Below are 26962 nucleotides of genomic sequence, written 5' to 3' on the forward strand. Positions count from 1 at the left end.
AAGCAGGAGATCCTGGTTTCGAGTACGGGTCGGGGCACACATTTTCATCTGTCCCCGTTGACGTGTGACAACGCCTGTAAGCAGCTAAGGGTGTTCATTTAATTGTAATTTCATTCTAACGAGCTGCATGGTCACCGATGGTATCTGTTCTTTCGGACATGTCTGAAAGAACAGATACCATCTTAGTATATATTCAGAGAAGTACCTGGAAGGTGTACTAACTATTGCAAATAAAACAGTTTTGATTTTCACTGCGGTTTCCGTTTCGCGACCGATCGCTGCTTACTTTCAGAGTAGGTCTCGTAGATTATGTCAACAATCTAAATTTTAAATCTGGTCACTGTTTATAACGAAGTCTTGAAAAGCGAATTGATGTTGTCTCTGGAAGCCGTTAGATAGGCTACCTGCATTTGTATTGGGGTTTCGGAACAGTTGTTTAGTAATACAGGTTACATCGTAGCAGGTTACATAGGGCGCCATGCATACGATGTAAAAATGTTGCGCTTAGTGACAGATGTTGCATTTGGTGTAACTTGTCGAGCGAGCTGTGAGGGCCGTTTGGTGCTGGGCGTTGACGGTGCTGCGGGTCGCGCGTCGAGGCACGTGAAGACAAAAGCGTGCGCAACATTACTCTGAGGTCGGCAGACAAGCCCAAGGCCAGCGGCCGTTGTCGGCGCGCCGCTTGGCAGCCACCCAGAGCCCGCACTCTCACGCTCCCCGTTACATTTTTCACTTTTTCGTCACGCGTAACGGCGGGCATTGAGGAAGGGGAGGACAGTGCGGCCGCAGCGAGAAAGAAGGTAAAAAAAAGGGGGGAGTGGGAGGGGGAGCGAGAAGGAAACGGAAAGGGCAGGAGCGGCATTAGGCGCCTGGCAATTGCGCGCCGGACTGGTTCTCCGCTGTCCTATCCAGGGGCTGACCGGCCGGCACTGACCTTTTGCCGCGCTCGGGAAGTCCACGCCGCTCGTGCGTGCCCGGCGCTCCACCTGGAAGCCTGGCGCGTGCCACTGTGCGCGGTGTGACACTCCCCCACAGGGCGGGATGCCAGGAGGGGTTTAAGGTATCCCCTCTGGAGCATCGGTTCCGGGCCAGATCTACATACAGCTGGCCTCCGAACTGTATGACTGAAGGTACCGGGTGGTTGTGATTAAAGTGGAGCTACTCATGGAGACCCAGTGTGGGCTGTAATTATCGTACGGCAGCGAAACTTGTTGGGTATGCGGAACTGATTTACGCTGGACAAAAAATTAGTTCCAATTTTCGCCACCAGGTGCAGATCTGGCGCTGTAGAGCATCTTATCTACAGAGCCTGTATAGGGAGAGAGTGGCCAGACGGACGATACGGCGGCCATTCTTCTGCCAAACTGGGGGCGGGACTTTTGAATGGCCAGTAGTGGAGTACACACTCACCGAATTAAAAGCACAAGACAATATGGCGAAATCCCATTTTAATTCTATGTTTATAAGAATAATGTGTTATAATAATTTTCGCACAGCCAATTTACGGGTCTGTTTCCAAATATAACTATGTATATTGCAAGTTCTTTTATATGTAGTAAAAAGCAAAAACGACTTACTTCGCATAGATAAGAGTACTTCGTTGGTTTCCACAAGGCTCCTGTTTGATTTATGTCAGCCCTGTTAAATGCGACTGCCCACAGCTTTCGTCTTTCTTCATTGCGTGGAAATGCTAACATGCGAAATCCACCTTCGCCTCTATTGGGACCACCAAATGCAGCACAACCTTACATCGTTTACGAACGTCCGCAGAACGAGTTACAGATGTCAAAAACAATACTGTACAATTACTAACGTGTTTACTTCAAACATGTAGGCCTACCGACTTCATCACAAAACGCCTCATTATTTCTACTCGTATTTAAGATCGCAAACGCTAATTACGTACTAAAAACGACATACAACTAAATCGAACATGCATGCAGGACGCATAACAAGTCTCACAATAATTCAAATACCTTTTAATCGTTTCCAAAAGTCCTCTGAACTTCAATTCAACTCAAAAGCACGGCGAACATAGGAAGCACGAGAGACGTTTGGCAGAAAAATGGAGCCGAAGCTAGTCAACCAATTATCGGCAACTTCACCTATGGCCACTCTATCTGTATGCAGGCTCTCTATCTTCTCGACGTCTCCGGTACTCGTACTGAAAAAACAGTGTAAGCCGCGATTGATAATGAAATATTACGGCTTTCTCACTTGTTTTGACCTGTTCTGCACACGATTCGTCTAAATCTTCAGCGCTGTTCTGTAGCATTACCCTAAAAACCGTTTATTTCCAAGATTAACTTCTGTACAAGGTTGTACTCCAGGTAAACAACCGCTGAAAAGACATTCGTACACTTAAACTTATATTGCATATTGATATTTAACTTTAATACATTTTCATGTTCCTCCTTGTTTTCTTTTACAGCTAGGTCAAGGTACAGATTGAATAGCTTGCGGGAAAGGCTACAACACTGTATCACATCGCTCACAGCCACTGCTTTCTTCTTACGTCCATCGACTTTTATAACTGCAGTCTTGTTTCTGTAGAAGTATAAATAACCTTTAATTCCCCATATCTTTACATGGTATCTTCAAAACCTTCAGCCAACTTTGTCAAAACGTTTCTCAGAATCTACCAATGTTGTAAACTTAAGTTTCTCTTTCTTCAACCTATCGTCTAGGGCTTCGCGTGTTCCTTTTCTCTCCAGAACCCAAATTCATCTTCCCTGAGAGCGGCTCCTACAATTTTTCCATTCTTTCTTAAGGAAGCAAGAGACATCGAGTTCTTTAAAGACGGAGCACAAGCTATGAATCATTCAATGATTTGGCAGTACCCGTTCAAAGCCTGGAGCAATTTAAGGAAAGAACGGAAACTTAATTCTCGATAGTCGGTTGTGGATTTGAACCTTGTCCTCTCGCAAGCACGTCTAGTGCGGCAACCCGCCTCTCCACCTCACTCGCTTAAATGATTCGTGTTAATACTATGCAACCACGATTTATTAATAATCTTTCTTGAGGATGAAGCTCTTTTGTCCGTGTATGCCTTACAAATGGATTTATTTTTGGGATCTATCCACCTTTAGCAAAGCACAGTTGTATCTTTTTTCTATTTCTCAGACATATGTCGCTGGAGTTTCAACATAATCAGTGAGCTTTGATTTTCGTTCTACTAAGCAGGAAAAATGCTGCTTAGTACTTGTATGAACATCAGTTTGAGTTTTCAAGACAGAATTTAAATATTAGAAGAACAGACAAGGTTTTGTACATGTACCCTATTACCAGATGTTGTGGTTTTCCTGTTCTTCTTTTACGTTCGGTTTTGCATTTGTTTTCATTCACTGTTTGTCTTCTGTAGCCAGATAGAACTTAATGAATAAAAATTACTTACTTCGAAATTTTACGACGGGGAAATTTTATGGTTAGGCAACGTTAATTAATTCTGTGTTGAAGTGTGTGTGTGTGTGTGTGTGTGTGTGTGTGTGTGTGTGTGTGTGTTTGTGTGTGTGTGAATGAGTGAGTGAGAGAGAGAGAGAGAGAGAGAGACAGAGACAGAGACAGACAGAGTAGGCAGGTGGGTGGTAGTTTTGTTTATTTATATATCCTTTTTTAATTTCTTTCATCTACTCCTTCACACAATCTCTCTCTCTCTCTCTCTCTCTCTGATACGCATACGAACGCACAAGCACTCCCACACACACACACACACACACACACACACACACACACACACTTGCACACTTTCTCTCTCTCTCTCTCTCACTCCCTCTCTCTCTCTCTCTCTCTCTCCCTCTCTCTCTCTCTCTCTCTCTCTCTTCCTCCCTCCCTTTCTCCTCCTTCTTTGTCTCATTCACTCACACAAAATGGCAGTTAATCTCACAAAGATTATAAACTGCCTCCCAGAACACATTCAACTGCTCAGCTGTCAGCCATTATGTTTTCATTTTCATAGTTTGCCAACAGCGACAGTGGAAGTTATGATGCGGACCGTACATCCTGGTAGTCGGCCGCGACAGTAAACAAAAGCTCCTCCTCCCAATCGAAGGGCTGCTATCCTTAGTCGACGCCCTAAGCTTCCACGGAAAAGAACTGACATAACGGCAATAGGGATCATTGATTTCTTTTATTGTGTTGAGAGTCGCATTCAAATCCCTTTATCTCTTCATTCATTTCTATAAAAAAAAGTCCACAACACAAAGTAAGTTGGAGTCCACAAAGCATTTGTAGTGGCTACAGTTTGCTGTGGTTGGAAATGGCAGTTCTAGTCCGATCTTCACCGCTATCTTACACAACTACAGTTCAAAATACTCCCCATCTACAACTACCACGATATATTGCCGCATAATACCTAGTGCTGTTTTCCCAGAGACGATAATAGGGAAATAAAAAAAAAAGGAAGTGAAGCAGTTGCGAAACACACATATACACAAACAAAATATTTTCGACACAGAATGATTAACGTTACACGCAAAGTTATCATTCCCAGTTGTAAATAACTTTTCTACATTAAGTTCTATATGGGTACAGATGACAAACTGTGAAAGAAGACCAGTGTAAAAACAATCATACAAAACCACGAAATCCACAGCGTTTGGTAACAAGATACATGCACAAAACTTTATTTGTTCCTCAGATTTGAAAATACTGTCTTAAAAACTCAAATTTTTTTGTTTACATGTAGTAAACAGCATTTCTCCCGTAACTCTTCAGGCTTTCCCGGCGAGATCTTGACATGTGGAATAATCGGGTCTACTGCCGGATGTTTGTGTCGCTCTGGGACAGTCTCAGGTAGCACCTGAAGAAGGCAACTAGTTACGTAGCTGAAATATTGTGCCAGAGCGACACAAACATCAGGCAGTAGACCCGATTATCAGCATATCTTCTGTTTAATATACAGAAAGTAAAAACTCACTGATGATGCTGAAATTTCAGCGAAACACGTCGGGAAGAGAAAAGCTAAAATTGAGTTTTGATCACGGTGGATACCTGTAAGATAACTTCTATGATCTTTTAACCGATGATTTGACAATATTCACGTCTGTCAACACCAGCTGTCCTTGGAATTGGAATTGTTGCAAAATATCATGTGCTGACGGGTGTGCATGTTACCGAAACGGTGTCAGATGGAAATACTTGCATTAGCGAGCGAGGCGAATAACGCTACAGTTTTTGGTGATACACTGATATTCCGCACGTCCAGTCATTACACAGATGCAGATTAATGACTACGTGAGCCTACCAACGGTGAGAGACAGCCAGGCAAATTACTCGCCACCTGATACTGAACGGACACCAAATACGTATGGGGAACTGCGCGGCGTTTGAGACTCGGCTCCGGTATTTGAGGCGGCTTCGCACAATTACACGCGTGCGCGGTCCGTTTTGCGCGCCGGCAGCGTAACGTAATCCGATCGCTCACCGGAGCTGCCGCCCGGTGGCAAGTAGGTGCGCATATCCCCGCCCGCGCCCTTCGCGGAAGCTAAATAAACAAACTGGAGCCCCGCGTAGTAATTGATGACGGGGGCGGCCGGCACGCGCTGGACATTAATCAATCGGTGGGCGGCCGGCCGGGACCGGCGCCAGCTAGCGCCGACCGAGCGTGGGTCGCGCCCGCGTGACGTCAACGCACGAGCGCAAGCCGGCCGGGGCGCCACCTATTATTTCGTACCCGTCAGCGCCTCGGACGAGGTGGGCTTCCAGGCTTGTTCCGCCACTCGCTGCACGGATGAGGAGGCGTCACGGCGACTGTACAGTCAATCGTAGATTAATGTCTTTTCGCATGTAGGCGTTGCATAAAACATTGTGAACACACTGAAAGCCGGCCAGTGTGGACGAGCGGTTCTAGGCGCTTCAGTCTGGAACCGCGCGACCGCTATGGTCGCAGGTTCGAATCCTGCCTCGGGCATGGATGTGTGTGATGTCCTTAGGTTAGTTAGGTTTAAGTAGTTCTAAGTTCTAGGGGACTGATGACCTCAGATGTTAAGTCCCATGGTGCTCAGAGCCATTTGAACACACTGAAGGAGAAAGCCTACTTTTCGGAGCTTGTTTGGTTCAAATGGCTCTGAGCACAATGGGACTTAACTTCCAATGTCATCAGTCCCTTAGAACTTAGAACTACTTAAACCTAACTAACATAAGGACATCACACACATCCATGCCAGAGGCAGGATTCGAACCTGCGACCGCAGCGGTCGCGCGGTTCCAGACTGTAGCGCCTACATCCGTTCGGCCACTCCGGCCGGCACTCTGTGTCACTCCTTAAAATTGTAGTCTACTGTTCCGAAATTTCAACTTGATTGTAATGTCTCGTTCCCTGCGTTCTGTTAAGTGATCTGCATAACCAGTGTATTCAATATCAATTTGAATTTGGTTGCAATCTCCCCGTCTCCCTGTTTACCACCCCTAGTTACCAGTTTAACTATTCCTTGATGCCTCAGGATCTACTATTCTATCCTTCCTTATGGTCATGTTGTCCCTTGAAGATCTGATCTCCAATTCGATGTAACAGCTCTTCATTCGTTACCATGTCTACTCATCTAACATTAAACTTTCATCTGTAGCACCACATCGCAAAACCGCTACCCTTGTCTTGGCTGCACAGTTTACCTTATATGAGACTGCACCACATTCCAACACTTTCAGTCAAGACTTCCAAACACTTAATTTTTTTTCGAGGTTAATATAGGCCTACATCTCATTTTAAAATAAGCATTTATGAACATCGCTCGTCTCTGTCTTGTATTTACTTTGCTTTAACGATTGTCAGTTATTTTTCTTTGTAGTAGCAAAGTCGCCTACTACTTTTGCATCACGTGATTTTAATCGACTGCACCTCATCTGTCTTTCTTTGTTTCCATTTACTTTCATTTTGTAGTCCCTTCTATATGCAGTATCCCTTCTGTCAGGTGATCTTCGAAGCACTCTGCCGTCACTAAGAGGATTACAATGCCATCGTAAATGTAGAACGCTGATGGGTAGGGACAAACAGAAAGAAAATTGCACCAATACGCCAAAATAGCTTTTGCCTTGTACAGCACAAAAATATGACGACGCCTGTAACACAAGAACGTGGAACTAAATACGCTGAAAAATCAAAATAACGTGCAATGTTTCCGGTTGACGTCGAGTAGCAAATGTGTTTCCAGATTTGGTTCACTCAAAAGCAGACGACCATGAAATTGGTGCGCGGTATCATTTCATGCGCTACTGCGTAAAATTAATGATCGTTAGCCATATTTCCTGGCACTTCGCTTGTGAAATACGTCATTATCCGTCAATAACCCATTCTTTTTTTTCGCAGCTTGATATAAACGATGTTTTCGTTTACACATTACGTGGTACAAGAATCGAAAAAGATTGAAAAAGTGAGACGCTTAATGTTAATTTCCCGGGTCTTTATATAGCGCAACAGCAGTGAGAATGAAATATCTGACGTTCTGTAACAATACTGGACAATAATGTTTAGAAAAAATCATGCGATTAAAATAACTCTCTCATAAAGCTAATGAATCGAATTCTTGTAGATTCAAACGAAGACCGGGGGAGAATCGGGATCTTCATTCCTTAAGGACTGATTGGCAGGACGATATGCACGTAACGTTAATTGAACGTCAGGGCCATTTAAAATTGACACAGTTGGAGAAGAACTGAGAAAGGAATTCCCTATAACTGGAGTATAAATCGCGACAGCATTCCAGATTAGTGATTCAGGGAAATCATGGTATCCCAACTTCAGAGTCGCCGTACGTGGATTTATATCCTCCATAATGTTTAAGAAACTTCCATATTCAGCTAGCTGAGTACCTGGCGTAGCCTGGCTATGTATTTATTCCAGTCGTCTGTTAGTCCAAGTCTTCCTTCCCCACTGTCTCTGTCTGTCGAGCTCCCCCGCACTCCCTTCTGGACCATATACTTGACCCTCTCCCTCTGTACATTTTCCCCTCTCCCTTTCTCTATCGATCTCCTCTTCCTCCTCTGTCCATCTCCTCCTACCATCTGCATGTATCTCCTCACTCTCTCTAAGTCCATCTCCTCCTCATCCCCTCAATGTCCGTCTCATCCTCTCGCTTCCTCCTCCCATCTGCTCTTCTCCCCTACCTTTGTCAATCTACATCTGTCTCTATCCATCTCCTCTGCTTTCTCGGTCCATCTCCACCTCTTTCTCTGTCCATTTCCTCCTCTCCCCTCTCTCTGTCCTTGTGCTCGTCTTCCCTTTCCGTCTATTTACCCCTCCCCTTTTCACTGTCCACCTCCTCCTCCTATCTACCTCTGTTCATCTCTTCCAGCCCCCTTCTATTTCGACGTTGTTACCTCCACATCAATAGGAGGTTGCTGGTTCTTATCCCCATAGTATTTCTTTCCAGATACGAACTAACATGTGCACCAAGTTTGGTTGAAATAGATCCTGGGGTAGAAGAGGAGCTTTTTACCTGTGGCTTTGCTCGAGCGTGCAAATTTCACATATATTTCACATATATTTAACATATTTCACACGTATTTTTACACATGTCTCGCCTGCATCTCTAGCGAATTTCGCCCTACAGTAGCGTTCGCAGCTAGTTATTTGTGACATCATATCTCCTAAACTGTGTGTCGTACAGTGATAAATTTTTGCAAATGGATTCAGTGGTATACGAGAATACTGTTTGCAAAATGTGTTGCTCATGGATGTAATAATAATGAAGTAATAAATTAAAATGTCATATTTTATGCGGCAGTTTCACTGAACTAACAGCGAAAGTGTAGTAAGCGATAATTGTTTTTCCTTTAGTCACTTTCTGAGAGTTGTCGGAGAGATAAATTCCCTAAAGGTTTTAAAATTATGTGTGAAGCTGGTGGCAAGTCACTACGGGCTCTCATTCTTAGATACTGAACAGAGTGAACAAACAGTTTAGTCCTAGGTCTAGCATAGTTCGGAAAGTTAGAGTTTGATGTAGATGTTACTAGAATAAGTAAAATTCTTGTAACAGCTCGTATTTTATGCATTATGTATTTCCGCGAGTGGTTTGTGTCCGCCATTTTGATGCTTTCGTGGGACAAAGCAGAGGTAGGGTTCCGAAAAACCTACCATTTAAGAGCAATACCGGTATTTAGGTTCTGAATAACCGGTATTTAGGTTCTGAATAACCGGTATTTTTCGGTATTTGTTTGGCCTCGGTTATTAAAGGCGTGTTTTTTTTTAATTTTTTACTAATAACCGGGTAAAAAACCGAAATATCAATTAGTAATAGCAGCAGTGCTAAAATTTTTGATTTTTGTATAAACCTTTTTTTTAAAAAACAGGTTACTTTTATTCTTTTGATTTCCATGGCTTTGAAATAATGCGTTATTACAGAAAGTGAGCTATTTTAATAGAGATTCCAGCAGAAAGGCTTGATAAACACATGGCATGAAAACTGGTGCAGAATTGCAGAGTGAAGAACATACCTGATAGCAATTGTCGTGACCTGTAAGATGGTACGCGTATACATGCAGTTTGCGAGATTTGCCCCAGTTTGTGCATATGTTGGTTTCTCGCTGTTGTCGTCGGACATTAGCTGCATAACAAATGGGCACCATCCCTTGTCTGGAAGTATTTTACAAAGTGCGGTGTCAATCAAGTACACATCCGGCCATCCCTAACACTAACACTGCCAAATCCGTTGTAACCACGCCGACCCTGCGATCTCTGCGGAACTATGGCGTAAGCGAAAGAAAGGAAGAAAGAAGGAAAGGTGTCAGTGAAGTACAATGTTCCTTTTGCTTTAAAAGATTAGGAATGGAGAACCCAAACGAACTTTGGACATCGTAAAGGACAAAATTTAGAACTCAATAATTATTTCTGAGCCGGCCAAAGTGGCCGAACGGTTCTAGGTGCTTCAGCCTGGAACCGCGCGACCGCTACGATCGCAGGTTCGAATCCTGCCGCGGGCATGGATGTGTGTGATGTCCTTAGGTTAGTTAGGTTTAAGTAGTTCTATGTTCTAGGGAACTGATGACCTCAGATGTTAAGTCCCGTAGTGCTCAGAGCCATTTGAACCATTTTGAATTATTTCGGAGTTTACGGTAAAAAACAGAAAGTAGCTAATCTGTTGCTTTTGTATAGATAATACGCAGTTATATGCTGGTGGCTTTTGAAAACGGGCAAATCAGTGAGGGAAATAGAGTTCTTCAGTCTCAGTGTTCACCATTTACCACTGTTGTTGTTGTTGTGGTCTTCAGTCCTGAGACTGGTTTGATGCAGCTCTCCATGCTACTCTATCCTGCGCAAGCTGCTTCATCTCCCAGTACCTACTGCAGCATATATTGTTCTGAATCTGCGTAGTGTATTCATCTCTTGGTCTTCCTCTACGACTTTTACCCTCCACGCTGCCCTCCAATGCTAAATTTGTGATCCCTTGATGGCTCAGAACATAGCCTACCAACCGGTCCCTTCTTCTCGTCAAGTTGTGCCACAAGCTCCTCTTCTCCCCAATTCTATTCAATACCTCATCATTAGTTATGTGATCTACCCATCTAATCTTCAGCATTCTTCTGTAGCACCACATTTCGAAAGCTTCTATTCTCTTCTTGTCTAAACTATTTGTCGTCCATGTTTCACTTCTTTACCACTAACGGTTCGTAATGCCCAAATAGTGGTATTATCCTGAATTACAACATGATTTTTGAGCAGAGAAAAAAAAAGCTAGAATCAGTAGGAGAATGCTGCTGACTTTTTTTCTTTTTATTTATTTATTTATTTATTTTTGGTAGCATTCACGACTTAACATTCTTCGCGAAAAGCAGCGAAGGTGAACGGAATAAGATTTTTTTTTCATTTTTTGCCTATATATTTCTACATTTGATATATATAATACAAAACCGAAAATAGTTTTTCTCTGGAATAGGTTATTTTTAGTGGTTTTGACGCTCAGTTTAAACTGGCGTTGCAAAAACCGTATAGCCGAAAACTGGTGTTTCAGTGATAACCGCCATCTCTAACCAGAGGAGTGGTGCCGTCCTCATAAATTTTTCTTATTAGGCTAATCTGGACGCTGGTGTACTGTGCCGCTAGGTGTACGTCACTGAGTGCGCCGTGTCTGCTGCTGCTCCCCAGGTCGGGTAACAGCCGCTACTCGAGGCCCGAGGTGTCGACCGTGTCGGTGGTGCACGAGACCAGCACAGTGGCGGCGGGGCGCCGCGGGCAGAACCGCGACGCGGGGGCGGCCGCCGCCCCCAACACGCGCCGCTTCCGGCCGTCGAGCGCCGCCGCACAGCCGCAGCCCGCCCCCACCGCCGCCCCCGAGCCGCCCACGCGCAGGACCTCCGGCGGCTCCGGCTACAAGGCCAGGATCCAGGTACGTTGCCAGCGTTCCCGTTTTTATGCATTCCGTTAGTTCACGCAACTGGTTTGCGACCAGGAGTCAACAGCCACACCTCACTCACCATCGTGTAGAGACTATAACAGCCTCATGAAACATGCGGTAGTCAGCAGGTAATATCTGCTTATAGGGCCATATGACGTTTGGCAGCTCTGAGCATTGTAGCGAAAGGCCAGATATGACAGTGTCAAATTAAACCTATCATTCCACTGTCGACATTTAATATTTTGTTTTCTGTTGTTAGTGCTCCATAGGCGTAATGTTTTCAGCAAGGCGCAGAGGGATGGACCAAAAAAATGGAAACGCCGTCTGAAGTGCATTCCTGAACGTGCAGACACCAGGCCAAGCCTGCTGGTTGCACTGTTGTTACACTGATGGAAAAAGCGATAACTGCAAAAAAATAATTAATGTAGATGAAATTTAGGGAATACATTTGTCTAGGTAACATATCTAGGTGATTTACATTGAAAGATCACGGGTTAATACCAGAGCGAGATAAACCGTTGTAAATGTGAAATGCTGATACATTAATCACCCGTGTAAAAGCCAGAATGCTCAATGCAAATGTGGATGTATGTGTTGTACAGGTACCGAATGCCAAGACCAAAGTAAAAATTCATTTATATTCCATATTTCCCGTGTATTATATGTTTGTTTAAAATTACACTACTGGCCATTAAAATTGCTACACCACGAATATGACATGCTACAGACGCGAAATTTAACCGACAGGAGGAAGATGCTGTGATATGCAAATGATTAGCTTTTCAGAGCATTTACACAAGGTTGGCGCCGGTGGCGACACCTACAACATGCTGACTTGAGAAAAGTTTCCAACCGATTTCTCATACACAAACAGCAGTTGACTGGTGTTGCCTTGTGAAACGTTCTTGTGATCCCTCGTGTAAGGAGGAGAAATGCGTACCATCACGTTTCCGACTTCGATAAAGGTCGGATTGTAGCCTATCGCGAATACCGTTTATCGTATCGCGACATTGTGCTGCTCGCGTTGGTCGAGATCCAATGACTGTTAGCAGAATATGGAATCGGTGGGTTCAGGAGGGTAATACGGAACTCCGTGCTGGATCCCAATGGCCTCGTATCATTAGCAGTCGAGATGTCAGGCATTTTATCCGCATGGCTGTAACGGATCGGCAGTCACGATCCCTGAGTCAACAGATGGGGACGTTTGCAAGACAACAACTATATGCACGAAGAGTTCGACGACGTTTGCAGGAGCATGGACTATCAGCTTGGAGACCATGGCTGCACTTACCCTTGACGCTGCATCTCAGACAGGAGCGCCTGCGATGGTGTACTCAACAACGAACCTGGGTGCACGAATGGTAAAACGTCATTTTTTCGGATGAATCCAGGTTCTGTTTACAGCATCATGATGGTCGCATCCGTGTTTGGCGAAATCGCTGTGAACGCACATTGGAATCGTGTATTCGTCATCGCCATACTGGCGTATCATCCGGCGTGATGGTATGGGGTGCCATTGGTTACTCGTCTGGATCACCTCTCGTTCGCATTGACGGCACTGTGAACAGTTAACGTTACATTTCAGATGTGTTGCGATCCGTGGCTCTACCCTCCATTTGATACCTGCGAAACCCTACATTTCAGCAGGATAATGCACGACCGCATATTGCAGGTCCTGTACGGGCCTTTCTAGATACAGAAAATGTTCGACTGCTGCCCTGGCCAGTACATTCTCCAGATATCTCACCAACTGAAAACGTCTGGTCAATAGTGGCCGAGCAACTGGCTCGTCACAATACGCCAGTCACTACTCTTGATGAACTGTGGTATCGTGTTGAAGCTGCATGGGCAGCTGTTCCTGTACACGCCATCCTCAATGCCCAGGTGTATCAAGGCCGTTATTACGACCAGAGGTGGTTGTTCTGGGTACTGATTTCTCAGGATCTGTGCACCCGAATTGCGTGAAAATGTAATCACATATCAGTTCTAGTAAAATATATTTGTCCACCGAATACCAGTTTATCATCTGCATTTTTTCTTGGTGTAGCAATTTTAATGGCCAGTAGTGTACAAGAGCTACAAGAACGAGATAAAACTGTTGTAAATGTGTGATGCTGATACATTAGTAACCCGTGTAGCCGCCAGAATGTTCAATGAAAATGTGGAAGTATGTGTTGTACAGGTACCGAATGCCAAGAGCAAAGTAAAAATTCGTTTATATTCAGTATTTCCCGTGTATTATATGTTTGTTTAAATATTACTTTGCTGTACTTATTTTAGTTATGCAGCTATTAGCTCCTTTTTCCACCTTTATAAGGGTAGCACAATCCCTTTTAGGTTCACCGAAGCAATGACGTAACTCAGTATTCATCATGTGGCCGAATTACTTGTATGTTTGTGTGTTTACATGTAATTTCCGGTAGGAACAAACTCGGTCACGTCGCTACTACAGCTCTGCATTATTGCTTTAGGGAATAAAAGTATTTGTGTTGTGTATATATAAAAAGGAGCTGCAAGTTACAGAACAAAAGTAATTGAGCCGAATTATTAATTGAACGTAAATACATTACTCGGGAAATATTGGAGCTAAAAGAATTGTTATTTTGCACAGGGCAGTTGCAGCTAAAGCATATAAAAAGGGGCTGGTGGCTGTGTTACTTCCAGTAATCAAATCCATCGATCTTCAGGCATACGAACGTTCTGTCACTGGTCTGCCTATGTCGTGTATAACACGAGTTTGGAAATGTTTTGTCACACGACATAGAATACACATGGACAATATATCCAAAACGTAGTTCATCGTCATTTTATCTCTTAATGTTTACAGAGTGATAAAACATACACGATGTCTTAGAAACGGCATCTAGCTTTCAAGTTTAGGACGTGATGTAGCCTATTCAGAAATGAAAGCATAAAAATATTCTTCGTTCGTCGTGATTTTGCCCGCAGAGTCAGGCATTGACACAATATAGATACCAGTAAATTAACAAATCATTGAGAGTTCGGTTTCCATTCCAGTTTCGCAGTAGAGCTAAGGTTCGAAAATGGACGCCAGTGCATTTTGTTCCTCGTGTAGAAAGATACTGCATGACTAAATGTATATTGTTCCTGTACTATTCATAAACATGCGCAAGTTCATTTAATCAGTGAGAAATTCGTCCGTTGTCTCCTATATTTGAGTGTAGACGTCTTGCTAGAAACGACCTCACAGACGATAAACTAGTACAGATCCGAAGCCCAGTACGTGTTTCACGGGGGTACTGTGTTACTGATTGTAAGGTACGTTCAGTAACACCATCCTGGTACAAATGTAATCTCTATATATCCTAGTAGTGCATTCTGTGACGTGAGCATTGAAAATCCATTATGTAAATTTCAAATAATTTTATCTTGGAAACCGTTGCGAATGGAGCAGACATTTGTAGGATTTTTAACTTCTTAATTGTGTATGCATATCCTCTTAAAGCACTCTACGTACACGACACTAATTACATTCCAGATGAAATGTTTGAATGTCTTGTAGTAAACGTACAGAAATATTATTTCAGGGATGTATCAAAATCTGTGATATGATAGATGAGAGTTGCAATACATATAATTTCAGAAATACAGATATACGAAATTAGCGATCTTATATTATAATTATGCATTCAGACATGATTGTAAACTAAGCGTTTTCTTAATTAACACATTTCGGTAACTTATAGGAAGACTTTTATCTGGTAAAATTAGTACTAAGTAACAAATTGAGAGTAATGGCCGCTGGTACACTTGCCAATCTGCTAATGGCACACACTAAAATTGTACTTTGGTTTAAATTAAGATGGATGATTATGCAATGCTGCAGCAACTGCCTTAGCATATATTAAGAAGTTATTTTAAAGTTTTAACGCTGATGAAACTTTAGCGGCATAACGCTGTTGATCTCAACGTAATTTAAAAAGTTTGGTGCTTCGACGCTGGACGTAAGGAGGTTTTAGAAATAAGCTATCTAGATATGCATGCCTCTGCTTGAATCATCGTTCAGCTCCTACCACCATGGTTTTTGTGAAGTAACAGCATGAGCAACGGTATGCAAATCGCCTTCCAGCGGACAGGACACCGCAGCTTGCAGACCGTAAGTAAATGGCTGCCAGTAAAGTGTGCAGAATGCGCAGTGCTTGGGAGAGGGCTATCGCATGTCATCACCATCGCGCCATCCAAGTAACAGTCACGAAAAATTTCCTGCATGCATTCACAGACGAAGAAAAAAAAAATAAAAAAAACAGAAAACCGTGACTAAATGACGACCTGAAGGTGAAACCCGAGTTTCGAACGCGAGAACGACGTGTGACTTTCTGCGAAAGCCAAGGTCTAACAAGAAGCGACAGCGAACATCACGCAGCGCCGTACAATTACATTATCATTTTCATAGCTCTTTTATTCTTAAAGCCTGTTACGCATTGTTCTGAAGTACTGTTGTGTAGTAACCAAAGCGTAAGTGCCTTGAATTGGGGATTTAATTCGCCTTAAGTGAGGAAAAGCGTAATATGTATTCCCAGAACGTATGTATACATAATAATGACTCTCCTTGAGAATGTAAATTGTTTCCCCATACATAATAAAATTCAGCAATGCGAAGGAAAGTATTACGGAAGATGAATGCTGACCAAAGCCTGCCCTTGAATGTTGATTAATTTGTATCGTGACAATGTTTCAGAATATGAAACATTTGCAAAGAAACTAAATATCAGTAACTAGAGGAAAACATAATGAAGAAATGCAATTTATAATATACTGATAAGGTACTTGATATTTTTTCTTGCCATTTAGCACTGTTACTGAACTACACGGAAATAATTAATAAGTGCATGTGCAACGTAACATTAATCAAGTCTGCTCCTGTTACCATAGGAATTTTTAGTGCTGAAACGATCATGAACATTTATATGCGGGTCATAAACTTGGAGACAGAGCAACTGACGGCAAGAATAGAAGATTATTTGTGAAAATACTTAATCAATGATTGAGCTGACTATTTCTATGATAGAACTGAGGCTGCAAGAACGATAGTCAGTTCAAGGGTTTACACTTAACAGTTAAACTTCACAGCTAACTGCCAGCAAGACTTCCAGAAATCTTTGCTACAGCTGGATAAATACGTGATATATGTAAATGTAGCAGGCCGCCAAAAAACTGACGACCTCTGCACTTCAGTAATGTAAAAATATGCCACAGGAATGAGGAAAAAAAATTAAATTTATGTAAAATGCTACTGGATAAATGATCATTTGTGCGTAACGATGCAACGAATGTATGAAGTAATCCAAATATGAAAAGACGCAAGCTGAACATTGCCAATGGGACATGTTGCGTGTCGTGTAGCAAATATGTCGATGATGACATGGAAATTTAGTGCCCGGAAACGCTAACTACCTGTATCAGATATGTAGCTGAAACAACACTGTGAACGTATTGATGAAAGAAAATGAGGGAAACTGTTAAACGTGTAATAACTGATAAAGTGATTGTAAACAGGTGCAAAAGAAATTTAGTCAATTTGACTCTTTTAAAAGAAAGAAAAGTAGCAAACAGAGAAACATTGCTGAGCTCTGGCTATATTCATAGCATTTTATAACGGAAAAGAGATAAAGCAATTCGTTATTGTGAGCACGAAATTCGTTTGACTGCAATTGCTTTGAAGCACGATAAGACTGACGAAAAGGATGATTTGTTTGACTACTTCCACATTGCTAAAAACATAAATTATGACTAGTTGAAACTCCTACAATAATATAGTTTCCTAGTGAGATGAATCATAATAATTCTGATCTCTAAAATGAAAGAAGACACAATGAATAAGCTACAGAATATGAAAAGCCAATACAAGTTCCAGCACACATAGGCAGGGATATGAGAAATAATAAAGGCAAGTGTAAGAAATTAAATACGGTATTGGGCTGAAGACCAATTGGTGACTGATAAAAAAATTACAGACACACTAGACACATTAGTAGTATGCACTGACAGAACAAATTTCGTATGACAGGTAGCTCTTACTGTCTATTGAGGGTTAAGATAATTTGAACGGTTATCAGTACGAGTGAAATAAATTTCCAGAAATGTTGACAAACGAAAGTTAAATATCTGCCCTGTCCTCAGTAACTCTGTACACAGGTTGGTTTCCCACCACTGACCGGGGAATTTTCAGATTCATCTTCGATGGCCATCGGGGATCAGTTCGAAGCAGGACTCATCACTGAAGACAAGTCTACTCCAGCTAATGAGATAAGAGACAGAAAATGTGTCTGGAGACGCCTCGGACAGCAGCGGCATACCTACCTGGTTCTCACCCGCTGTACGGCTTATCAGCCATGAATGATGGTCAGGGGTGCCATTTCTCTCAATAGCTGGACCCTTTTGGTTGTAATCCGCGGTAGCGTTACACTCCGGCCTCCTTTTGTTGCTCTTCACGGAAAGCCATTCTGAGTTTACATTTTAGTAAGATAATGCCGCCCCCAACGCCCCCCCCCCTCCCCCCGCACACCGTTCGAGTTTCTTCGTGCTTGACAAACCCTACCTGGGCCAGCAATGTTGCTAGATCTCTTCCCAACTGAGAAAGTTTGGACCATCATGGCAGATCTCTAAAATGAGCTCGGGATTCTGACGATCTAATGCACCAATTGGACAGAATTTGGCACGATATCGCTCAGGACGACATCCGACAACTTTGTGAATTAATGCCAAGCTGTATAAGTGCTTGCGCGAGGGTCAGTGGTAGACCAACCCGTTACTGACTTACTCAGTTTGTGAGGTCTTTCTCTTGAGTCAGTCAACCAATTTTTCTGAAGTTGTGATCATCTGCCTGTCCTGAAGTCGTTTCGCCTACCTCAGCGTACCAGTTACCATCAGCCGAGCCCATCCTGGTGTCGCCGTAGGTGACGACTTAGTAGCTGATGCATCTGTCGTACGGCACTTGTCCTGTCAGTGCACGTTGGGAAGGTCAGACTGGCAGGTAGGGAGGGATGGTTGGCGGAATTAGCGCACCGTCGGTTTCCCCCCCAGGCGTCCTCCGCGGCAGAGCACGCCTCCGCCGGTACCAGCGTGTACAAGTTCAAGCTGAACCGGCCGAGCGGCCGCTGGCAGTACAAGACGACGCCCAAGCCGCGCGTCACCATCCGGCGCGGCCAGCAGGAGGACGAGGAGAACGGCGTGGCCCCGGCCCAGGCCGGCACCTCGCCTCAGCCGCCCAGCGCCGCCTCCGCAGCGCAGCAGCAGCAACCACAGTTCGCCCCCGCCGCCACCCCGCAGCTGCCGCCGCTGCAGCCCGAGCCGCAGGCACTCTCGAGGGCCGACACCGACGCCGACCACGACCTGGTAATCCTCCGCGACCTCCGCATTCCACCCCCAACACCCACCCTCGCAACTCCCCCAGCCACTCACCCAAATACAGTCTCGAAGGGATTTCCACCCCTAACACCCACCAACGCAACACCCACCCTCCGGCTTCCACCAGCCGCGCATCCACACACCAACGAAAACCTCACACGGCTAGGTAACTGCTCAACTAAAGACCTCTAAAGACCGCCAGTTTCTGTAGACGACTTAGCGCGTGGACGCCTCACAGCGTGAAGTACACCCTGCGTCTCCGCTATAGCTGCAGGCGGCCTTTATCAGTTTCCCTGTGCCAGAATATCTCTTAAGAATTTAGAATTTACACAGTGGATTGTAATACTTAAGTACGAAACTGACTTTAGCGTGATGAGTCACTGCCCAGTAACACAGCTCGATGAAATTTGGACCATACACAGAAAGAAATGCTACTGTATAGTACAGAAGATAGCGACGAAGTACGAAATAGGACGAATAGATATAGCACTTTTATTCAAGGACAATGGTTACACGACAATCAACACGACTTGTGATGCTCCCCTAGACATTACAAAATGCGGAACATGGTTGTCAGTAGGGTGTGTGATCGCCACGGACAGTAGTGTATTTCTTGTAACGTCTTCCCATGCTGGCGACGGGGCTGGTAAAGAGTAGTTATGTCACGGTGCTCCATTGCTCCACCAGCGTAGATGACAAGTGCTGGATGGTCGTCGCTTGCATCTAAATGTGCCTTTTTTTTCCAATCCGTGCCGCACGTGGTCCATGGAAACGAGGAAACGGGCAGGGCAGTCGATGTGTCGAACATCCTCTCATTCCAAGAGCGCCTCCAAGTGCGCTATTCGATGGGGTCGTGCACTGTCATCCGTAGAAATGAGCTCAATGTCGGATACGCACTTGAAAAGACGCATGTAGGGAATAGAGTATAGCGTCACAATACCGGTGACCGGAGAGTGCACTATGTTAAAAAATTTGGAGGTCAGTACGCCCACGCAACGCTATGCTTCCCTCGCTATAGCAGCTGGACCACCAAAATGATCATGTTCGACAGTGTTCCTGAGTGCATTACATACCCTCGTATGGAAAGAGAGGGGAGCACATAGTGTACCGTGCAAAATTCTCGAACTTGCTCGTTCTGGTGGTCCAGGCGTTATATTGTGGTACGCATAATGTTCCAAAATTCAAATGGCTCTGAGCACTATGGGACTTAACTTCTATGGTCATCAGTCCCCTAGAACTTAGAACTACTTAAACCTAACTAACCTAAAGACATCACACACATCCATGCTCGAGGCAGGATTCGAACCTGCGACCGTAGCGGTCGCGCGGTCCAGACTGTAGCGCCTAGAACCGCTCGGCCACTACGGCCGGCCTTAATGTTCCGTGGATATACTAACTCCAAGATTTACGAACATGGCCCCAAACGTTTGAACGTGGTAGACTCACCATTCTGCATTATTTGGACTCTGTACTTATCCGCCATATGCGTTTTTTAGCGCTCTGTTTTGCCCTGACTTGGTTTTTATGGATGACAGTGCACCACCGCATCCAACTGTAAGTTTGTACAAGGATATCCACCGAATAGACTAGCCTACCCCCCCCCCCCCCCCCAAACCTCATTCCCAACGATTACGTGTGTAATGTGTTAAGAGACGTACTGCAGTTGTCAATCGCGGTGTTGAAAGAATAGAACGCCCTACTACAAGAATTCCTTACCAACCATGTAGCCAGCATGGAAGGACTTTGCAGAGTGTACTGTGTCGTCCGTTGTGATAGAAGACGCTTTTAAGAACCATATCCGTGTTTTGTTAAGTCCATGGTAGCATCATAAATCGCTATCACTCTGCCGTAATAATTGTGATCGAATAAAAGTGTCATTTCTGTTCGTCGCATTGAGTATTTCTTGGACTAACCTTCTGTACTATACTGTATCATTTCCTTATATGTATTGTACAGGCTTCACGACCTATGATACTTGACAGTATCACATTATGCGAAACGTACTTTCTTCCTTAAGTTTTGCACAATAGTGTACATTCATCGTCAGACAGGTTGTACGCTTTCATTAAAATGTGTGACAGTGATCCTATTCGTAAGAAATTATTAAGTACATTTGGACCTCAAGCCCCGCCCCCCGACCTCAGACGCGCTCTCAATTCTCCTGGCCACTCTCTCGAGATGTAAAACGGCTTCTATGATATGTTATTAAATAATTAAGGAGAGAAGTCTCAGATTTTTTGACAGAGCTGCAGCGGCACTAGTTTAGCAGCATTCATCGGCACTCTGATGAAGGCCATTTCCAGTAATAGCCAAAATGTTCGAACACTTAACACAGTGACGCCATTACACACCTAAAAGACAAATATTGATACGTTTCTCAAGACTGTTTCGTTCGAATGCGTCCAGAGAGGCTATGATATTTCCCCGATATTTCCATCTTTCCACATAAGTGCATTTTCATTCTTCATGGAATCGTGCCACGCAATCATACCATCCACCCACACAGCACTGAGCAGCAACACAATTCACTACTTGGCTTATGTCTCAGCGCAAAAGCATCACGCCTGCCGCGCTCAAAAGCTGCATGTCTAATCATTGTATGCTCTGCTGCAAACCAACTGAGAAACGTTGGCTTTTATGCTATTTTGGATGGGAATGCATCTTCTAAGGCAAACCAATACTATTTGTATCACTTAGAGACAATATGGCTCACAACAAAAACCACGATCGGAATAATGGAGTGCGCCAATATATTGTCTCTTAGCAGCTTGTAGGTTTCGCTTGCTGTTGAAGTTAGTGTGAGTTCAAGTCTTCAAACCATGAAATCCACTGAAAGCACATAGCACGTTTCGATGGACAAATTTTCTGCTACATTTCATTATGGTGTTGCGAGAAAGGTACTGTAAACAACACTTCCACGTTAATAAAGACAAGATGCATACGTACGTTGAAACATAGATGGAGCTATAGAAATCAAATTTTGAAAAAAATAATATTTTAGTTACAATTTTGATGCCTTTACTTGGTCGTAACTTGTAATTCTGTGGAATGGGTAGGCAGAATTTGTTCTACTGTCCATCATCAAGGCACTGCTAGGATTGCATTTGTAGCAAGTCCGAATATTTCGACAGTTACGGGTACCGCAGTACGAATGTCAGTCATTTATTTGAAGAAATTACTGTCGAATGCTGGCTGTGCTAAAGTTAAGCGGTCGGGCGAGTGTTTGTGTGGCTCTTATGTTCCGGAATGTGCCATTAGTGCTATGTAAGACGATTGTGCTTGATACCGGTGCAATTCTGTGATATTTTGTTACGAAAACTATTGGCGAATTTTCTGTCTCACCGGATATGGTGTTCATTAGAACGAAAACCATTTTTGTGTAACAAAACGTACATTAAATCAGGTGTGGCGGGTTATCTTAGCAATAAAATAGAAATTAATCTGTTACCGTCCCTGAACGCCTGGTGTTCGTCCTCAGGCGAAAGAATGCATTTAAGAAAGGTTCGCTGAATGTATCAATATTGAAACAGAAACTGCTAATAAAAATGCGCGCATGCGCACTAAGAGACACGTCAAATAGTCAACCCACAGCCAAATTAGATTGTTGCGGACAAGGGGGCTTAGAAAGTGCTCAGAATTGTGTCTTAATAGAATGGAAATACGGACAAACTCAGATTTTTCTTACGAACTATCAACATAGCGATGGAAGCGAATACGATGCAGGTTCACGTTTCTCGAACTTCTGATCAAGAACTTTGTTTACAAATAGTTAAAAAGCTTTCGTGACAGAAAAGGTAACAGTTGTTCACGCTTCAGACACTAATTAGTGGTCAACAACAAGTATAGCGACACCCTCTGCAATTCATTTCACAGTGGTTTGCAGATGTTGGCCGATAACAACGGGAAATATGACGTATATTAGCACTGTTTCGCCAGCTATCCATGAGACTGATAGTCGAGGAATCAAGTAATAGAAAGAATAATTCTAGCGCAATAATTTGCACCAATTGAAATAAGCATAAGATCTTTTCCCAACTTGTGAGCAAATACTGAATCATGAACCGAAGGCACCAAGGGTGAAAATTCCTGCCAGTTAAGTCGAAATCGGTGACCGAGATGAAACTGTCGAGTAAACCATCATCAAAAGGCATGCGCATTGTTACTACTCATTCATTTCGGAAGAGGGTAGCCTACCAACACGTCTGCAGTGCACAAATACGTGCATCGTAATGTTGTGTTTGTCGAGAAACATGTAGCGACTGATTAGCAAAGAAAATGTCTTTGACAGTTTCCAGCAACTCTATAAGCGTTGATTATGAGTATTGTAACAAATGAACGCTACTCTTAAGGCTAAGAAAGTTATTTACTTTTTATTTTCTCTTTTAGATTTTTTTGTTATTTCGTTTAGGGGGATACTCAGTTAACAGATTTTATAATGTAGTTTGCCGATGCTACACCTTTAAGTAGCGCCTTTGATATTAGAGGTTAGAAACACATAACCATTTTGTTGTCACGTAATAACAGAACAAATAAAAATAGCAGATTCATGTCTTAATAAAATTATACGAATTTATTTTTAAATTTTCCTCTTTCCTCAAAAGAGCCACCATGATCTCGACGCACTGTGATGAAATTTAGCAGAATATTTCTTTCGCGTGACGATTAATACGGCTTTTAAGGCCTGTGGTATTCCTCTAATACATTACTGTGAATAGGAACGGTAGCTATACACAGAACAAAGTATTAAATATATTACGTATGTCACAGGTTGAGCAAACTGCCATTTCCCTGCGTTGCTTCCAGGTTGCAGATCATATTAGTCCTCGCTGCATGCTGCTCGTAGGCTTTTGCTGGATCATCTGCTTTCTGTTTGAAATGTATTGGTATGAATACAGATCATCTACTGAACTCCAAGTAAACTGCTACACACACTAGCTCTAAGTGCTAGCAGTCGGCGATAAGTTCTGCCACTAACTGCAACAAGTTCTATACCTTCGTGCAGTTTCTTGGACTGTGACATGACGTCGCCGAAACTGCTTTACTGTAAGTGTTTGATACACGTGTATTATCGGCGACAAATTCGGCTAATAATTGTATACTGTTACATACAAAAATCAAGTTCTAGATCGTGATGCAGTTTCTTGGACCGTGACGTGACGTCGCCGAAACTGCTTTACTGTAAGTGTTTAATACATGTGTAGTATAATACAGATTTTCTCTTACAGAAGGACAACGTTGTCAACACTGGAGAAGAATTTTCTACTCCACTCCTTATTCCCATTGTTCTTCAGACTGTTAAAATTTAATTTAGCTTCAACAAAACAATTGCATCACAGTCTTGCCTGGCTTTACACCCTGTTATTGCAGCATTCCACGAGAAAAAGACATTGAAAGTGTGATATTTTCTGCTACATCTTTATATCAGTTCGATAACAAGCTTCTGATACTAGAAGTATCAGTTTCTGTTCAGAATGTGTGCAAGTCTTTGCTGATCATTTTATTTGTCACTGAATTTGAAACTAGAACGTGTAGCCTTAGCCTAATATTGACAAAAAATTCATTACGTGTTGAACAAATCCGAATTCTCAGGGTACTGTTCATCTGGTTACACAACATTCCAGACACATGCATAAAAGAGACAGCATGTTGGGTTTTTAACTGAATAAACGACATTGTCTTGAATTGAAAGTACCCTCAGATATTGATACCTGAGATACAGCATGCTGGAAACAGCTACCAAGAAATTTACTTTGGCCTCATCATCGTGCATTTTGAAAAATTTCGGGCAGTGCTTCAAGTGGCATCTTATATTGGGTCATATGGTTACATAAAGCATTTCCAAAAGTGGTAGAAAATTTGGTTTTTGTTACAACATTATGCAGCCACAAATCGAGAAGGGTTGCACTGATATTTCCGTAAACGAGTAAGCCAAGGCTTCTACAGTATTACTTATTTAAGAGAAAACATCCCCATAAACTCACCGTAGTGTAGGCGGAACGTACAGCCATTAAACTATTCCTGACTCACAGTTACTGTTGAAAAATATTGTTTCGTCCACTGTAGCCACAAAAATGTAAAGTTAGTGACTATGTTGCTGCAGCCAATGCACAATTCTAAAACCCTTTAGCATCTGGGGCCTCAGATTTGTCGCAGTACGTAGACCATATGCAGTATAACCTGCCACCGCACAGAAGCACATTCTCGTTTTTGGCAATGGGCGAATCCACCCGTTTGTTCCGACGGGGAGGCCGCTTTAGTCTGCTGTCGCCTGCGGAGCTGTAGGGTTCGTCTGTTGGAAGTGGTCATGTCAGTTGTATATTTACTGATTTTCTTATTCAGTACTCTAGTAAAAAAAGTAATACTTGCTGAGTGGACTCACTGTCTGTAGCTTGTTCTTCTTGTGAGTAAAATTCAGCAGTCATTCTGCACCTCCCCTATCTTGCAGTGGCCGGGTGTCTCGGAGCCGCCACCACAACAGCTGGCTCTTTCCCTACCCTGCTGTCTAAGCAGAAGTGGGTCAAATTAATTAATGCCAACCCTGTCGTTAATTTTCCTACCTGAACGGAACTTTATCGACGCAAGCTTAAAAGAGGTGATAATTAAAGAGCAGATCGGCACTCCAAGGAGCAGTCCTCAGATTCCTTCACCCAACCAGAATCCTGTATAAAATACTTCATTAAATAAAAATAAATACAGATTTGGTAACTAATATAACGTACTTTGATTTCAAACTCATAACAACTGGGATACAAAACGTAAGTCACAGATCATCACGTAACTATCCAGAGATGCTAGTCTTTGGTGGGGCTGGCGGCTTGAGAGACTGCGTGTGTCTGAACGGTCTTCTGGTGTGTGCGTCATCAGGAAGGACCGTTGCCCCAGGGCGAGACGGAGCAGCAGCTGGCGTCTGAGGACAGGGCGGCACTGGTCTCCAGCCCAGACGGAGACGCCTCCCCACCGGTAGCCGAGACCATCAAAGTCGAGATTTCCACTCCCGCTGACTTCAAGGACGTCTACTACGAGATAGCCACCATCAAATCGCCGTACACATTCCAGGTAAGTGGAATATCTTCAAAGCCATATTTGATTTGCTGTACAATAGTCACATATTTCTTGAATGAATTTCGAGAGTCGCTCGGATGGTGTCGTGGAAACTGTCCAACGTTTCTGCGAGGCAGATACTTATCATTTTCAGGTACAACCGGAGATGACGAGATGCAGTCTCGCAGAAATAGTGTAAATACATAGCATGAACGTCAAATGAGATGCAGCGGCCGTAGCTATTCTTATATAGAGTGTTTCAAAATTGCTTTCAGATTCTTCGGGGACAGATTTCTTGCAACAAAACAAGAAAAGAAGTCTAGTAAACATAGGCCCAAAAATGCGTACCTTGTTCATTTTAGATAGTGTGAAACACGTATCTTCTACTGCAAGCTCTGTACTTTTCATATATTGGGAGGGAGTATTAGAGACCAAAACAAGAAGACAAGTCCATAAATATGGGCTCTAAAATGCGTATCCAAAGAACTAAGGGCATTTTTTCACAATAGCGGAAATGAACACATGCTCATATCTCGTAATGTTTGCATTTTAGAGCCCATGTTTACTGAACAATTTTTTCTTGTTTTGCTGTACGAAAGCTGTCTCCAAAGTCTGTAAAATAATTTTTAAACACACTGTATAATTTCGTGTTATATTTGTCTAGAACGAAAATTTTATTAATTTCCTTACATTTTAGGGTAATTACCACTTCAAAAGAACATGCCTTGGGTTAATATATTTCATGTGATTTAAGATGGCTAATGGTCAAAATGCGTCAGGGTATTAATATGATTGTGTTCCACATAAACATATGATTAAATTATAACGCAGAAATATTGTGAAGTTTCCATAACGCCATCACATGTAACGCCCGGAAAACTTTCACGTAGTTCTTACGTCGGTAAAGCCTCAGGCAACACATTTGGTCTGATACTGACTTATACCACCACCTCATACTACATCAGTTAAGTGACTGGATTCAAGACATGCTAACAAACACGCCATAATCGTCCTTACCAATTGCGAGACATAGTCAGAGTTGGACACATTGCAGAGTGTACTTTGAGGTGATGCGATAAGATTAGTAAATGCCAATAAATCACACAAATTACCTGATGGACAGCATTGGTAACATACTGAGTCTGCTCGTACGCGACATAGTCGTATGTAACACTGCGTATGTCACTAGGTGCCCGTGCTATAGTTCGTAACTAATCGATTCTTGG

The 26962-nt window shown here is 43.1% G+C and overlaps 1 protein-coding gene across 1 annotated transcript in view; it reads left to right on the forward strand.

The window, feature by feature from the left end:
* The window catches only part of LOC126413115 (calphotin), an 831469-nt gene that overhangs the window by 735478 nt on the left and 69029 nt on the right, over positions 1–26962 (forward strand). Inside the window, exons 12-15 of the mRNA XM_050083006.1 lie at positions 11078–11189; positions 18372–18533; positions 18606–18683; positions 25560–25751. Of these exons, the coding sequence (XP_049938963.1) occupies positions 11078–11189; positions 18372–18533; positions 18606–18683; positions 25560–25751 (544 nt within the window). The remainder of the gene's footprint in view (positions 1–11077; positions 11190–18371; positions 18534–18605; positions 18684–25559; positions 25752–26962) is intronic.

This window comes from Schistocerca serialis, chromosome 7 (genome assembly GCF_023864345.2).
Source record: "Schistocerca serialis cubense isolate TAMUIC-IGC-003099 chromosome 7, iqSchSeri2.2, whole genome shotgun sequence".
NCBI lineage: Eukaryota > Metazoa > Arthropoda > Insecta > Orthoptera > Acrididae > Schistocerca > Schistocerca serialis.